Source organism: Dermacentor albipictus, chromosome 6 (genome assembly GCF_038994185.2).
Source record: "Dermacentor albipictus isolate Rhodes 1998 colony chromosome 6, USDA_Dalb.pri_finalv2, whole genome shotgun sequence".
Lineage (NCBI taxonomy): Eukaryota > Metazoa > Arthropoda > Arachnida > Ixodida > Ixodidae > Dermacentor > Dermacentor albipictus.
Genome location: NC_091826.1, coordinates 117,429,285 through 117,444,118, shown reverse-complemented (window position 1 = coordinate 117,444,118; position 14,834 = coordinate 117,429,285). Strand labels below are relative to the sequence as shown.

The following is a 14,834-nucleotide window of genomic DNA, read 5'->3' as shown; positions in this document are numbered from 1 at the left end:
CGACGCAAGACACCGCCGACAAGGCCAGTCGGATTACTACAGCCAATCGAGGCTCCTTGCCGACCATTCCAGCAGATCGGCATGGACTTGCTGGGACCCTTTCCGACGTCAACAACCGGAAATAAGTGGATCGTCGTAAGGACGGACTAACTCAGCCGCTTCGCTGAAACTAAAGCACTGCCGAAAGGTAGCGCAGCCGAAGTGGCGAAATTTTTCGTCGAGAATATCCTGCTGCGACATGGTGCTCCAGAAGTCCTCATCACCGACAGAGGAACGGCTTTTACAGCAGAGCTCATGCAAGCCATTCTGCAATACACCCAGACAAGTCACAGGAGGACAACTGCCTACCATCCGCAGACGAACAGTCTTACGGAGCGCCTGAATAAAACCCTCGCCGACATGCTAGCGATGTACGTCGACGTCAAGCACAAGACCTGGGATGCGGTCCTGCCATACGTAACATTCGCTTACAACACGGCGGTGCAAGAAACAACACAGATCACGCCATTCAAGCTTGTGTACGGCAGGAACCCGACGACGACGCTCGATGCCATGCTGCCGCACGTTTCTGACGAGGAGAATCTTGACGTCGCTGCCTATCTCCAGCGCACCGAAGAAGCCCGACAGCTCGCCCGCCTGCGGATCAAAAACCAGCAGAGGACCGACAGCCGACACTACAACCTCCGACGACGCTTCGTCCAGTACCAGCCCGGCGACCGTGTTTGGGCATGGACCCCCATACGCCGACGAGGACTGAGCGAGAAGCTTTTGCGTCGCTATTTCGGACCGTATAAGATCATCCGACGTATTGGCGCGCTCGACTATGAGGTTGTGCCAGACGGCATTTCGCTATCACAGCGGCGCCGCTCATGACCTGAAATAGTCCACGTTGTGTGACTCAAGCCGTACTACCAGCGTTAATGAACTTTGGGGCTTCGCGTAACTGACCTTTGGACTTTGTTTCTTTTCGTTGTTTTGTTACTTATGTCTAATAAGTGTCCTTTTGTGTTTCGCTCTCTTATATTTGTAGCATCGGGACGATGCTTCTTAAGAGGGGGGTATTGACACGTATACTTATCTTTATCGCGCAACCACGTTTCGCAGCCTAACAAATGTAATCGCACAGCTTGGGACGCGCCTGTATGTATCCGAAGTTTCTGGAACGTTATCGATGCTTCTATCCGCTGTCTGTTGTCGCCGAACGTTATGTTATCTGATTCCATCACTTGACGCGAATGGTGTGCAACTTTGTCGAAGGCACGCGGGTCCGAACGATTAGTCTGGAACATTCGACGACTGCTCTATAAAAGCCGACGCGCTTGACCCGCTGATCAAATTTTCGACGATCGCCGACTGTGTTCGCCGCTCTCGTTGTGCTTTAAGTGTAGCCCGTTTTGTGGGCACAAGTTCGCCCAATAAAAGCTAGTTTTGCTTTTCACAGTACTGCTACTGTGTTATTTGACGTCACGACCACGTGACAATATATGCACAAAATCCAAAACACAATCGGGTTTTACCCCTGTAAAGGCGGCACCACCGGAGATGACGTCCTGCTGAGGCAAAGCTACCTCATTTCGAAAATACAGTAAGTTTTCAAGGATTAAACAGCGCTCGCGCAAGGTGATGGTGCCCAGAAGGCAGTAGCAATCGTGCCCACGAGAAGAGAGCATCAGTCCCAGAGCAGATCAAATTAATGTTACGGGCATAAGTAGCTCCAATCGACGAAAATCAACCACATTGCACCATAAGCCGCACCGTCTCCGAATATTATCCCCTGGCATCTTGCTGAAGAAAAGAGAACGCTAAGCGATGTTTCTAAGAAGAGAAGCTCCTAGTATGCAAAATGCCGCGACCGTAATTGCACGTTAAATAGGATAATAATGAGATATGAAATGAGTGAGTAATGAATACGAAAGCCGAGAGGGAAAAATAGAGAATACAGGGATGTAATCAACATTTACCCAACGAATCATTAGAACCCCCATGCTTGCCCCGTGTTCGTCGACCCAGTCTTCTTCAGCATCTACAATTCGTTGGCACTATCTCTTTCTGCGTCTTTTTGCTGCCGGGCGCTATCCCAATGGTGGTATAGGCCGTTCGACATTCGATAATTTTCCGAAGTTAGCAGATTGTGCTGCCGCTTAAAAGGTGATAGGGCGGTGACGCAGGCGTAGGTTATGTGATTTACGCCAGCGATGTGCTTCCCTCGTGGCGGTTCATGATAGCGATAAGAAGTTGAGCGGCAGTACAATCGGCGAAATGCTATGATCGTTTGCTGGCGGAATGTTTGGGAGCCCTGCTATCATAGCGCACAAGCGGGTATGCCACGTGGTATTTGGTTTCTTTATTTCGCGGGCATCCCCAGGAAGGGGAAGAACACTAATATGTGTTTAACGGAATGAGTCTAATAATATATTAGGTCTGTCTTTTAAATGGTGATTCAAAATGATGAAAATGATGTTTTACGTGCTGGCAGGTTTTCTGCAATAATTACTAAACATGTCTTGGCTCTCCACGGTAAATGAAACTAAATGAAGTATGGCGCTTGACGCGTGAAAACCACAATCTGACTACAAGGCACGCCGAAGTGAGGGTCTCCGGAATAATTCCAACCACCTGGGTGCACCTGTATCTAAGTGCAGGGGTGTTTTCAAAGTTCTCAACCAACGAAACGCGGCCAACGATGCCGTGGTTCTATCTCGCAACCTCCTCCGTAGTAGCCCAACACCATGGCCACTAAGCAAGCACGGCCGATTTCAGAAAGTAAGGGTAAGAGCTGAGAAGGAGTCCGTGCGTTTTTCACGTGCTGTGCGCTGGCACTGCGCAAATCCATTTCGGGGGGCGGGGTGGAGTAAGTCAGTACGTCGGGACGTCTCCACTGTGTCCCCGAAAGGTCCTCCTTTTCTGATAAGAGGAGAATTGATGAGCTAATTACCCGGCCAATTTTATTTACGAGTGATGCTTCTGACTGTAAAACTGTTATTTCATTCCACAAAACTTGCCTTTGAATCACATTTAGCGCGTTATATTCGGCGCAATTATTTTCTTTTTGCTTGTCGCAAGGGTAACACGCAAAATACTCAATATTCCGCGTCAGAACGGACTTATTCGCTGCAAAGCCATTGGCCCTAAAATTGATATTAAAGAACCGACTCCGTAAATTGTCTCGCTCAGTACCCAGCAGTTTATTATGCAGTCACCGTCTTTCGCCTGAAGCTCCCGATCAACGAATGCTAAGGTCAACAACCACAGCTTGGCGATTTTTAGGCTTTTGCCGAGTTACATTGAGATCTTGGTCAACCGTGAAGGGGAGGCCCGCCGAGATGGCCGCTACTACCCCACGCTGCTGACGCTTGAACATCGGTCAGAAGAGAGGGGACTCAGAGATGACAAAGATAATAGGGAAGTGAGTGCGTCCACCTGGTAGTTCTGCATTCAGCACAACCCTTACACTCTATGCAAGGGCACTTGCTTCCTGTATATTACCGGAGCGTAGGACAACGTTAAGAGCCTCATTGCGTGTGGTCTTCTGCAGCGAGAACGCTTAGGTAACGACTTAGGCAATGTATTATCTCTAAATGACTGAGAAAAATATGCCCTTTATCCCCGCTATTCTTTATGATGCGCATGGTGAGGATAGAAAGGGCGGTAGAAGGAGTGAACATTGGGTTTATTCTCTCGTACGTAAGGGGAGCGATTAAAGGCTAGCCAATAAAAGACCATATTCTCACTATCAATTAGGTGATAGAAAAATATGCTGAATATAACCAACCCTTATATATAGGTTTCATTGATTACGAGAAAGCGTTTCATTCAGTCGAAAGCTCAGGAGTCATGGAGGCATTACAGAATCGGGGTGTAGACGAGCTGCATGTAAAAATACTGAAAAATATCTATAGCGGCCCTACAGTCACCATAGTCCTCCATAAAGAAAGCATCAAAATTCTAATGAAGGAAGGGGTCAGCTAGGGAGATACGATCTCTTCAATGCTATTCACAGCATGTTTACAGGAGGTATTCAGAGATATTGATTGGGAACAATTGGGGTTAAGAGTTAATGGAGAATACCTCAGCAACTTGCGATTCGCCTATGATATTGCCTTGCTTAGTAACTCAACAGACCAAACGCAATGCATGCTAAATGATCTAGAGAGGCAAAGCAGAAAGGTGGGTCTAAAAGTTATTATTCAGAACACTAAAGTAATGTTTAACAGTCTCGGAACAGAACAGGACTTTACAATAGGTAGGGAGGCACTGGAAGTGGTAAGGGTATACATCTACTTATGAGAGGTAGTGACCGCGGATCCGGATCATAGGACTGATATAATCAGGATAATAAGAATGGCCTGGCGTGCATCTGGCAGGCATCCACAGATCATGAACAGCAGGCTGCTATTATGCCTCAATAGAAAAGTGTATGACAGCTGTGTCTTACCAGTACTCACGTACGAGGGAGAAAGCTGGCGGCTTACGATAAGGGAAAATTGAGGACGTTGCAACGAGCTATGGAAGAAGAATTATGGGTGCTATTTTAAGGGATCAGAAGACAGCAGATTGGGTGAGGGAACAAACGCGAGGTAATGATATCATAGTTGAAATCAAGAAAAAGAAATGGGCATGGGCAGGGCGTGTAATGAGGAGGGAAGATAACCGGTGGCCAATAAGGGTTATGGACTGGTTTCCAAGAGAATCGAAGCATCGCAAGGGGCGGCAGAAAGTTAGGTGGACAAAGGAGATTAAGAAGTTGGCAGGGACAACATGGCCACAATAACACATGACTAGGGTATTTAGAGAAGTATGGGAGAGGCCTTTGCCGTGCAGTGGGCGTAGCCAGGCTGATGATCATGATGATGATGACGTAAGGCGGGTACGATTATAGAGCAGCAGCTCCCAAATTTTCTTTTATGCCGACGACATTGTGTTGCTCGCTGACAGGCAAACTTATATGCAATGTCTGGCTAATTTCTTCGACAGCAGAGTGGAATTTTTGTATTGAGGTTTAGCGTTAAGAAATAGGTAATATGTATGCTATTAAAGAGAAGTGAACCGACACTGTCAATACAGAACAATGCTATGCCTCCGGTAAAGGAATGCAAATACCCAGGCGTATACCGTAACCATGGCAATAGATATAAAGAAACCAAAAATCTATGCCAAAGGAGAAGGGAAATGCGGCCACGATGTAACACACAAAGCAACGGGAGTACAATAGGTATGAGGTGCTCCAGGGCATGTGGAAACTTGCAGTTGTTCCAGGACTCACATTTGGAAATGCGGTTCTTTGCGAGGAACAATGGCAACCTGATGGCAACTAAAGATGAGCAGGGCGCCTCGTATTGGGCGCTCTCGAGAAAACCCTGAATAAGCCGTCCAGCAAGACTATATGGTCTAAACAAAATTTGCAATTAGGAAAGCTCAGAGTAAAATTGATATCGGAGAACGACTGACAGATATGAAAGAACGTACATGGGTTAGGAGAGTGTGATTACATTTGTACAAGGATATGTTGTTTACTCCGAGTGGATGTAAAAAATGGCAATATCGCAATATGGGACGTCTAAAAACAGGGCAGAGAGGCTGACATAATCTCATGCGGGGCGGCAATGGAAAACAATGTGGCTATGAGTAGCTACTGAAAAAGTAAAAAAAACTAAATTAGGAAAGAAATTATTTAGGATAATGCCACAGCACGCTCTTTACTTTTCGAAGCGAGATCAGGATTCGTTAGGATACCTTAGGACGCGTGATTAGAAAGCGTCAAAGACCAAGGAAGTGGAAATACGTTCTTTCTGCAGTGAAGCTAGGGAAACGACGGAATATATTTTATTAGAACGTGAAGATATCTACTCAGCTGTTAGCTTAGGCAACCCTGTCCTGTTTGAAGCGTTTGAGTTCAAGGATAGCAGGGGGAGAGTAAACATGTCCGCAACAGTGATTATTTAAAGGTTGTTCGAGGTTTGGTTGCAGAAATATGGGCATACCACAAACAACGCAGGCGTACAATAACAAATTTTACACGAGTGCTTCAGATAGCTTGATGCTGGGAACCTTTTATGTGTAAAAAAAAATGAAGTAGCTGACACATTCAGAAAAATAAGGAAAGAAGCTCAGTGGCGCAACCCACCGCGCCGTTTAAAAGGGGAAGCTCACGGCATACATCCATCCACCCATCTCATATGCTCGCATTGGTGCGAAGGCTTTTGCTTACTATTGTACACTCAAGATGTCCGGTAATGTGTGCGGTGTCGTCCGCGGGCACTTTTTGAAAAAGTGCATGGAAGGTATAGGAACTGATTATTAATAACAAAGACTGCTAGAAAAACATGGTTTTGCAGAAATTTGTGCTGTGCCTATTAAATGGTCGCGCAAGAGTACCATGCTTTCAATACATCTTTGTTTATTCTAGGTGAGCATAGGTTTTGTAAATGGGCACTGGCCACTAAACATAAAACTAAACCATCAAATACGAAATGTCGCGTAGCAGTGGTGTCAATAGAATGGTACACAACAATCACACGAGGGCCACGATGGTAGCAAAAATTAATGAAAGCACCTTGCCATCTACTGTCGAACGGTGGTTGTGTACGGCATCTGACAACAATGCTTTACGAGTAGCGCTAAATAAAGCTCAGAATCTTGCACTTACGTTTAGGTTATTGCCGGAAACTTCAGCTGGTGGGATGTCTGGATGGAATATGACAAGAAGGTCGATGTACCCTCCGTCCGTTTGATCGATTCTTAGTCTATTCGCGTTGCAGAAGACGTCAAAGAAGGCTGTTGTGGGAAGTAGACGCTCGTACATGACAATGTTGGCCTCTGTAAGGAACCAGGAAAACGAAAGTAAACTTCATTTTGCTCCCGGATTTACCTAGCAGTTCTCGGCATAAACCCCTAACCTTCATTCACTGCAGGGTAATCGCACAGGTACAGTTTTATTTGCATCAGTTATTGGGGCCCAAGTAGTTTCGAACTCTAGGTGTACCTAGCCAAAAAAATGCACAAGGAAAAATTATTCATTACGAGTCAAACAGAAGCCGACAATGCGACAATGTATAGCTCGAGAAAAGTGCACTGGTTGTAAATGTATAAATTTTGCGAAAGCGCCTGCAATAAAAAAAAAAACCGTTAAGGCTACAGTCACGTAAAAATGGCGACACAGCGATTTCGGCAGCAACTATTGTTGGGGCGAATTCCCGTGACCTCGACTAAACGATGAACTGCAATGCACCGTGCACGAGGTCGTTTACTATTTCCATCAACAAGTTACAACTGAAAGGCGCAATAGCAAAAGAACAGAAATAGGTAGCAGCTTCACGATGAATGGCGCCTAAAAAAGCAAAGTGTGCAAGTTCTGTATGGTGATCATAGAGTGGTGAAATGACTGGAGCTGACACACATTCTTGATGATCGCTGCCTGAAGAACATGAAGCACTTGCCACGCCCCATACCACGGAGACGAAGAGCATGGTGTTTATGCGCACCGCAGCAACATAGGGTTAATAAGGGTGAATGAACGTTGGGTGGACGTTATCGACGTGTTGTACGCACACATTCAAGCGCAACGCACACCCGTTTCCAGAAGAATTAATGATGTTTAAAATATTACCAATATTCACAGAGAAATATGACTGGCATAGCTAAGTGAACACTATTAGGCGAGATCGCCATTCCGTCTTTTTATTGCGAGAACAAGTATTTGGACCCTCCAGTTCGCATTTTTGCCGTCGCCGTCGCCATGATGTCCTGTATAGGCCGATAACATTGTCGCCGCATGTCATATTGTCAGTGTGCGAACACGCGATGGAAGCCGACGGTCACGGCACAATCTGACGTGCGCAAAAAAAAAAAGAAAGCGGAGAGAAAGAGCTCCGTCTTCCGTCGTGCGGAAGAAGGAGGTGTGGTTTTGTTAGTTAGAGAGGGGAGGGGGGGGGGATGGCGTTGTGCGCCTGCTTCATGCGCGCCTTTCGCGACCGGATTCAAGGGTAACGGACGATCGCGGCTCAATCTCGCACGATATAAGCAGGAAAGAAAGTACAGGACGCTCGGGAAGCACGGCCGCGCGGCATGGCGCACGCCACATCTTCAAAGGGACCTGGAGACCACTCGTACCTTTGTGCACTTTGTCTGTTCTCGCCAGTTTTGAGTGGCGCAATAGTCGAATATCGCGGACGTGCTCCGCATGGGCTCCCGCTTTGAGACCGTTTTTCGGTGGAACTCGCTGCGCGGTGGACTTGCTTTTTGTGGGATTGTCCACAGGAAGTTGCCCTCTCCCTGCGGACACCTAATTTCGGCAAGTTTGCTCCCTTTGTGGGGGTTTTTCCGCGCTTTTCGTGCTCAACCACCGCGCGGCAAAGTTATGCCTCATCAGTAGGCCGAGCCACCGCCGACGGCACTGGGCTCTGGGGCGGTGACTTGTGGTTGTGGGCCTTTGTGAGGCTGAAGACACTGGAGTACTCCGTTGAGGGAGAGACTATAACGTCCGAAGAGTTCGAGGCGGGAGAATGGGCGTGGGTTTTGCGGGCTCAAGATCAATTCAAGAAATCTGTATACGGGAACCATCCCGAGAGTAGGCCTAGCGAGAAGTAGGCGGGGAGCGACGGGCGCCAGACGCACGGAGAAGAACAAGTCAAGGGCGGGAAATCGCCTGTGTGGAAGAAACGGGGACCGTTTCCGAAGATGCCAGCCAAGGACCTAAAGGCTGTGTGCCGACCCAAGAATTGGGACTTGAGAATGGTGACGTCGAGGGAATTGGGATAAGCCTTGAGAGCGGCAGCGGAGCTGACGAATGCGACTGTGGCGGAGGAAGACCTGGTGCGGGTCAACGAGACAAATAACACGATGACGGTGAGTACGCCGCGTATGCATCGCTGTGGGGCATATGCGAATGTAAAGACGCTCCAGCTGAGCGGTCATGACCTTGAGATTTCGGCGTACGTGGCGGCGCCGGAGAACTCTGTGCGCGGAGTCATTTACAACGCGTACAACGGATGCCCACTGGCAGAAGTTCGGGCGGGATTCTTGAAGAGGAATGACGGCATAGAAATTTTGGATGCCAGACCTTTGGGAAAGTCGAAGGCGATTCAGATAACGTTTGGGGGGAAGCATATTCCCTGGCAGGTTATTTACTGGAACTGTTTGTACACGGTGATTCCGTACAGAGAGTTAGTCGAGACCTGCTATAACTGCAGACAAATGGGACATCGGGCGGACGTTTGTTATCGTCCGAAGACTAATCTGTGTCGCCGTTGCGGAAAGGATCACCCTGCGCCACCGGAAGGAGAGCCACTGACCTGCACTCCGGACTGCATCGTGTGCCATGGGGCGCAAAACACGGGGAGCCGGAACCGCAAGTTTCGTCTAGGCCGTAAGTAGCCGACGGGCCTGCAGCAGGGCAGTGAGGACAACGGCCAAACTGACAAGGAGGAGCGGCGCTCGAGGCCCAGGAAGCGGTCGTCCAGCGGTGCGAGAGGCGATAACAAGAGCAGGGACCAGTCCCCTTCCTTCCCACCACTGCCCGGACCTGAGCGTGGCAAAGGAGAACAGGGTTCCAGTCATGGAAGAAGTCCCAGTGCCACGAGAAAAAAGGTGAGCTGGCCCTACGTGTCCTCCCAGAGTGAGACTGCTCGAGAGAAGGAGCTACAAAGACAGGTGCAGCAGCAGGCTGAGACGATTAAAAAGATGGAAGTCAGGATGGCAGAGATGGAACGCGCGCTTAAAAGCGACAAAGGACAAAGGGTACAGACGCCGGTGGTCCAGGCCCCACTGAAAGCGGCACAGGCGACTGCTTCTCGCGAGAGCGAGAGCACAGCTATGGAGGTGGAGAATCGGGGGTAGCTTAAGAGGCCGCCATCGGCGGATGCGGGAGCTAATGCAAAAAGAGTGGCAGAAACTTCAATGGCGGACACGCCGCAGCCAGTCGTGAAAGTCACTAGTCTTAGGGGGGAAATGTCTGCCCTTGCGGACAGAATAGGAAAACTAGAGGAAAGACATGATAGGTTGGAAGCTCGGGTCGACAGGATTGAAGCCAGGCTAGACAAGATTGCGAAGCGTCTTGACGCCTTCACCAATGACATGCGGTCTTTCCAAACACAGGTTATGGGCATGTTTCAACAGCTCAATGCTACGCTACAGGCTAGATTGCCTCCCGTAGTCGGCCAAGCGCCGATGTTAGTGAGCCTAGTGCCTATTCATGGCCCCTCCCCAGCGAATTGAGGTTTGGCAGTGGAACTGCAGGGGCTTCCGTCGCAAGCGGGGGAACCTGCAATTGCACATACAAAATCTGGACAGTAAGCCTGACATTATAGCTTTGCAAGAGGCTAGTGGCTGGGTGAAATTACCGAGATTTAAGGCATTTACACCGCCAGAGATTGATCGGGGGGGTGTATCGAGCGTCTTCACGGCCGTGCTAGTCCATCGCAATGCCACGGTGATTCAGCATACCATAGAGAGCAGCAGAGAGGACTACGTCCTGCTAGAGGTTCTGCCCAAAAGGAAGGACGATAAGATTCTCTTTGTACTCAATGTATATTCTTCTCCTAAAGATAAAGGGCTGGGCTTGCCAGACCTCTTGATAAAGACGCAACGGCTAGTGGCTAGGGCTCAACTCATCGTGGTTGGACATTTCAACGCGCCTCATCCGGAGCGGGGCTACATCCGAGCCACTCCAAAGGAAAATAGGCTTTGGCGGGTAACTCAGGACCTACAATGGACAATGTTGAACAACCCGCTAGATCATAGGAGGATAGGCATCAGCGTTAGCACAGACACCTCTCCGGACCTCACATTTGTTAACGGTAGTAGGGATGCAAAGTGGGTAAACACGGGACAGCCACTGGGCAGTGATCACTATATCTTTTCCACGATATTTAGTGCTGCTAAGCACAAAGACAGGGTAAAAGGAACTAGAGTGACGGATTGGGACAGATTGCAGAAAGTCAGGAAAGACACAGTGAGCGGGGAAATCGAGGACTTGGGTGCCTGGATTGAGGCGCTCAAGCAGGACGTGAACGGTACCACAGAAGAGGTTCCGACGGTGGAGGAAGGTTTTACGGCGCACTCTAGACTGTTACACATGTGGGAAGCGCATGCGAGTCTCCTTCGGCGGTGGAAGAAACAAAAGCATAATGGGGTCCTCCGTAGGAAGCTGGCCAAGCTAGAACGAGAAATCGGAACCTACACGTTGGACTAGCAGTGCAAACAATGGGGGCAGATTTGTGACAGGATGAATGGGCAGTTCGGATGCAAAAACACATGGCAGTTGTTGAGGCACCTTTTAGATCCGGCGGCAACCAAGTCGGCGCAGAAGGGTCAAATGGCTAGGTTAGTTCATCAGTTTTAAGGCACGACTGGGGAGTTTATTCAAGAACTCCCAAGTCATTACATAAACGGCGAGGCGGGCGGTTTCTTGCCGGATTACTCGGGAGAGGAAAACCTCGAATTAGATGCGGACTTTACGGTGGCGGAGGCGGAGTTTGGAATGGGGCAGCTTCATACGACGTCGGCAGTGGGTCCGGACGGGGTTACTAATAAAATGCTGAGGAACCTGGATTTCAAGTCAGTGGGGGCGCTCACGGACTTAATGAACAAATATTGGGCGGCCGGGGAGATCCCGGCAGAGTGGAAGCATGCTAGGATTACATTTATTCCTAAACCAGGGAAGAACTGTATTGAGAATCTTCGACCCATTTCGCTGACGTCCTGCTTGGCCAAATTGATGGAGCATGTGGTCCTCAACAGGCTTCATGTTTATGTGGAGGACAAGGAGTTTATACCTAAAACGATGATTCGCTTCAGGGCTAATTTATCAACGCAGGACGTCATGATACAGCTCAAAAAGGACGTGGTTGATCCTGGGTACGGCATGGGCACCAAGGCTATCTTGGGGCTCGACCTCAGAAAGTCCTTTGACAATGTCACCCATGAGGCCATATTAACGAACCTTCCGATAGATCAGATCATTTCTGGAGGATAGGACCGCGGAGATTGTAGTCGGAGAATTTAAATGGGATTCTTTCCCGTTGGGAGGCAGGGGGACACCACAAGGGTCGGTTTTATCGCCGTTATTTTTTAATCTCGCCTTGATCAAAATACCACCCAGGCTGGCAATGATATCGGGACTTAAACATACATTTTATGTGGATGACATTACTCTATGAGTGACAAGGGGAAGCGACGCACAATTGGAGAAAACTTTACAACAGGCAGTGGATATTGTGGAGGAGCTAGCGGGGGAGGCAGGACTCTCGTGCTCTCAGCTCAAGTCCGAGCTTTTTGTGATTAAGCATAAACCAAGAGGGATAAATGCGAGGCACTATGTGCTGCCACCACCGCTGAAGGTGAAAGTGGGGGGTGCACCGGTCGCTGAGGTCCAAACGATCAGGATCCTGGGGCTGTATCTGCAGTCTAACAGGAAGAATAGGGAGGCCTTGGAAATGCTCAAAAATACTGTCAATGCTACCGTGAGACTTATCAGGAGAATCGCCAATCGTAAACAAGGCGTCAAGGAACAGGACTTGTGTAAGCTGGTACAGGCGTTTGTGCTGAGTAGAATAGTGTATGCGACGCCTTATATGAAGATGGACGCGACAGAGAAAGGCAAGGTGGAGGCTATGATTAGACAGGCGTATAAGGCGGCCCTTGGGTTGCCTAACAATACTTCTACCGAAAGGCTGCTGGGATTAGGGGTGCGCAACTCCTTGGAAGAACTGCGGGAGGCACACTTGGCGATGCAACTCAGTAGACTTTCCAAAACGAAAGTAGGGAGGGATATATTAGAAGGGATCGGCATTGGAGTTGATCCTCCTGCTGGGGACATGAAAATTCAGGTGAAGCGAGAAATGCACAAGGGCTTGTACATAAAACCTTTACCTAAGTATATGAATCCGACACATCACGAGAACCGTAGGAAGGCAAGAGCCAGAGCTTTACATGCTAAGTACGGGAAGTACAACGGGGCAGTCTACGTAGATGTCGCCGAGTATAAGAACAAGGATGCATTTGCAGTTGCGGTGGGGGACGGGCGGAGACGCTTAGTCACCTCTGGATCAGTCAAAACCCGCTCCTGAGAAACTGCAGAGGAGGCGGCGATAGCGCTAGCTATAGGTAATACTGAAGCTGACCTGATTTTCAGCGACTCTAAAACAGCCATCCGAAATTTGGCGAGGGGCAGAATCTCTGTCACAGCGGCAGGATTAATAAATCGGGCCACGGGGCGAGGGACTACGGAGGTGGAAATTGTCTGGGTACCGGCCCACTCTGGGAACCCTGGGAATGAGGCGGCTCACATGAATGCTCGACGTTTCGTCAGCCGAGCAGGTGAGCCGGACGTTTCAGGGAGGTCCACGAGAGATGGCCTGGTGTCCTTTCACGACATTACTAACCATTACAAACTTGAGCGCTGAATTTACCCTCCACCGGACAAGCAATTGGTGAAGGCGCAGGAAAGCGTCTGGTGATGGTTGCAGACGAGATCTTTCTATAACCCATACGTGTTAAACAAAATCTACACGGTCGTTCAGCCGGAATGCAAATGGTGCCAGAAACTGGCCACCTATGACCATATATTATGGAGCTGTAGCATAGCGCCGCCACCGGCGGATATTATGCGTGATCCTTCTCTCGAGCAGTGGGAGGCCGTGTTGGCCAGCTCAGACCCTGTCGTCCAGACCAGGGCCGTGGAGTGGGCCACCCAGGTCGCCGTCAGCCATGAGCTGATAGCCATCTAGCACGGAATTGTCCGCACATGCGTTCTGACGAAAATAAAGTTTTTTCCATCCATCCATTCATGTTTGCGTGTGGTCGCTGACATAATGCCTGTTATTTCAGTTAGCAAGCAAATGTTTCTAAGTTTGTACAGCCTACTCCCTTGTATATATCTCCTCTGTATACGCAAAAGCTCATTTTCCGCCATGAGAAGAGTTCATGAGGATGATTATGATGTTGTGTGAAGTTTTATGGCAAGGGCCAAGTTTGGCCAAAGAGCGCCAAGCCAATGGCAATTATATCAAAGTCAAGCACTATATTACGAGCAATGAATGTTATGGGGCTGTAAAGGGGCCTAAAAGATGGCCACTGTAAGGTGCGTAAGAGCTACATGTAAGAAAACTATGATAATGACTATGAAGTGTGCCCATGACGCGAAAGGTGCATTGTAAAAGAGTTGCGATGTACGATTGGTCATTTGGATAAAAATTCGAAAAGCACTACTGCCCTAACAGTTTCCTTGAAGCGCAAGGTCCGGAAGACATGTGCTGTACAAAGACTAATATCACAGCACCATCCTCTGTACAGAGGATGTGCTACGAAACATTTGGGCTATTAACATGTAAGACCACATCTTTCAAGAAATGCAGGATAACTTTAACGGTAAGCAGGATGGAAATAGGATATAGCAGGATGGAAAGGGAGACAATAACGGTATGCTAGAGGAAAATTTTTCCTTCTTTCTCTTTCTGCTTCCCGACACTCCTTGTCGTCTGCTTGTGTCCTTTCTGAGCACCGCACCATGTCGCGCACTACACACACCACAGTGACTCAGAAGGTTTAACTGTAGCTGACGAATAGGGCGGTGTGGACCGAGATGTTTTCTTGATGAAGGATTTCGGGTCTCTGATGAGGGCATTGGACACGCCATCCCAACTGTAGCACACTTTGTCGATAAAAACGTGATCATAACGTAGCTTGACAATAGATCCCTGTATTCGAAAACGTTCTGAGCCATCCCAAATTTTTTTCCGGACTGCACAAACGCTGGCTGAAAAATCCTTAGTGATGCAATATTGCGATTCCTTATGCATCTAGACGTTTTTCATCACCGAAAACTTTCCCGAAAATCC

At 48.6% G+C, this 14,834-nt stretch overlaps 1 protein-coding gene across 11 annotated transcripts in view; it reads right to left on the bottom strand.

Moving 5' to 3' along the window:
- Positions 1–14,834, bottom strand: part of LOC135916263 (uncharacterized) — a 303,600-nt gene that overhangs the window by 97,515 nt on the left and 191,251 nt on the right. For all 11 annotated transcript variants that reach the window (XM_070520992.1, XM_070520999.1, XM_070521000.1 and 8 more), the window contains one exon: positions 6,647–6,816. In XM_070520992.1, coding sequence (XP_070377093.1) covers positions 6,647–6,816 — 170 coding nt within the window. The remainder of the gene's footprint in view (positions 1–6,646; positions 6,817–14,834) is intronic.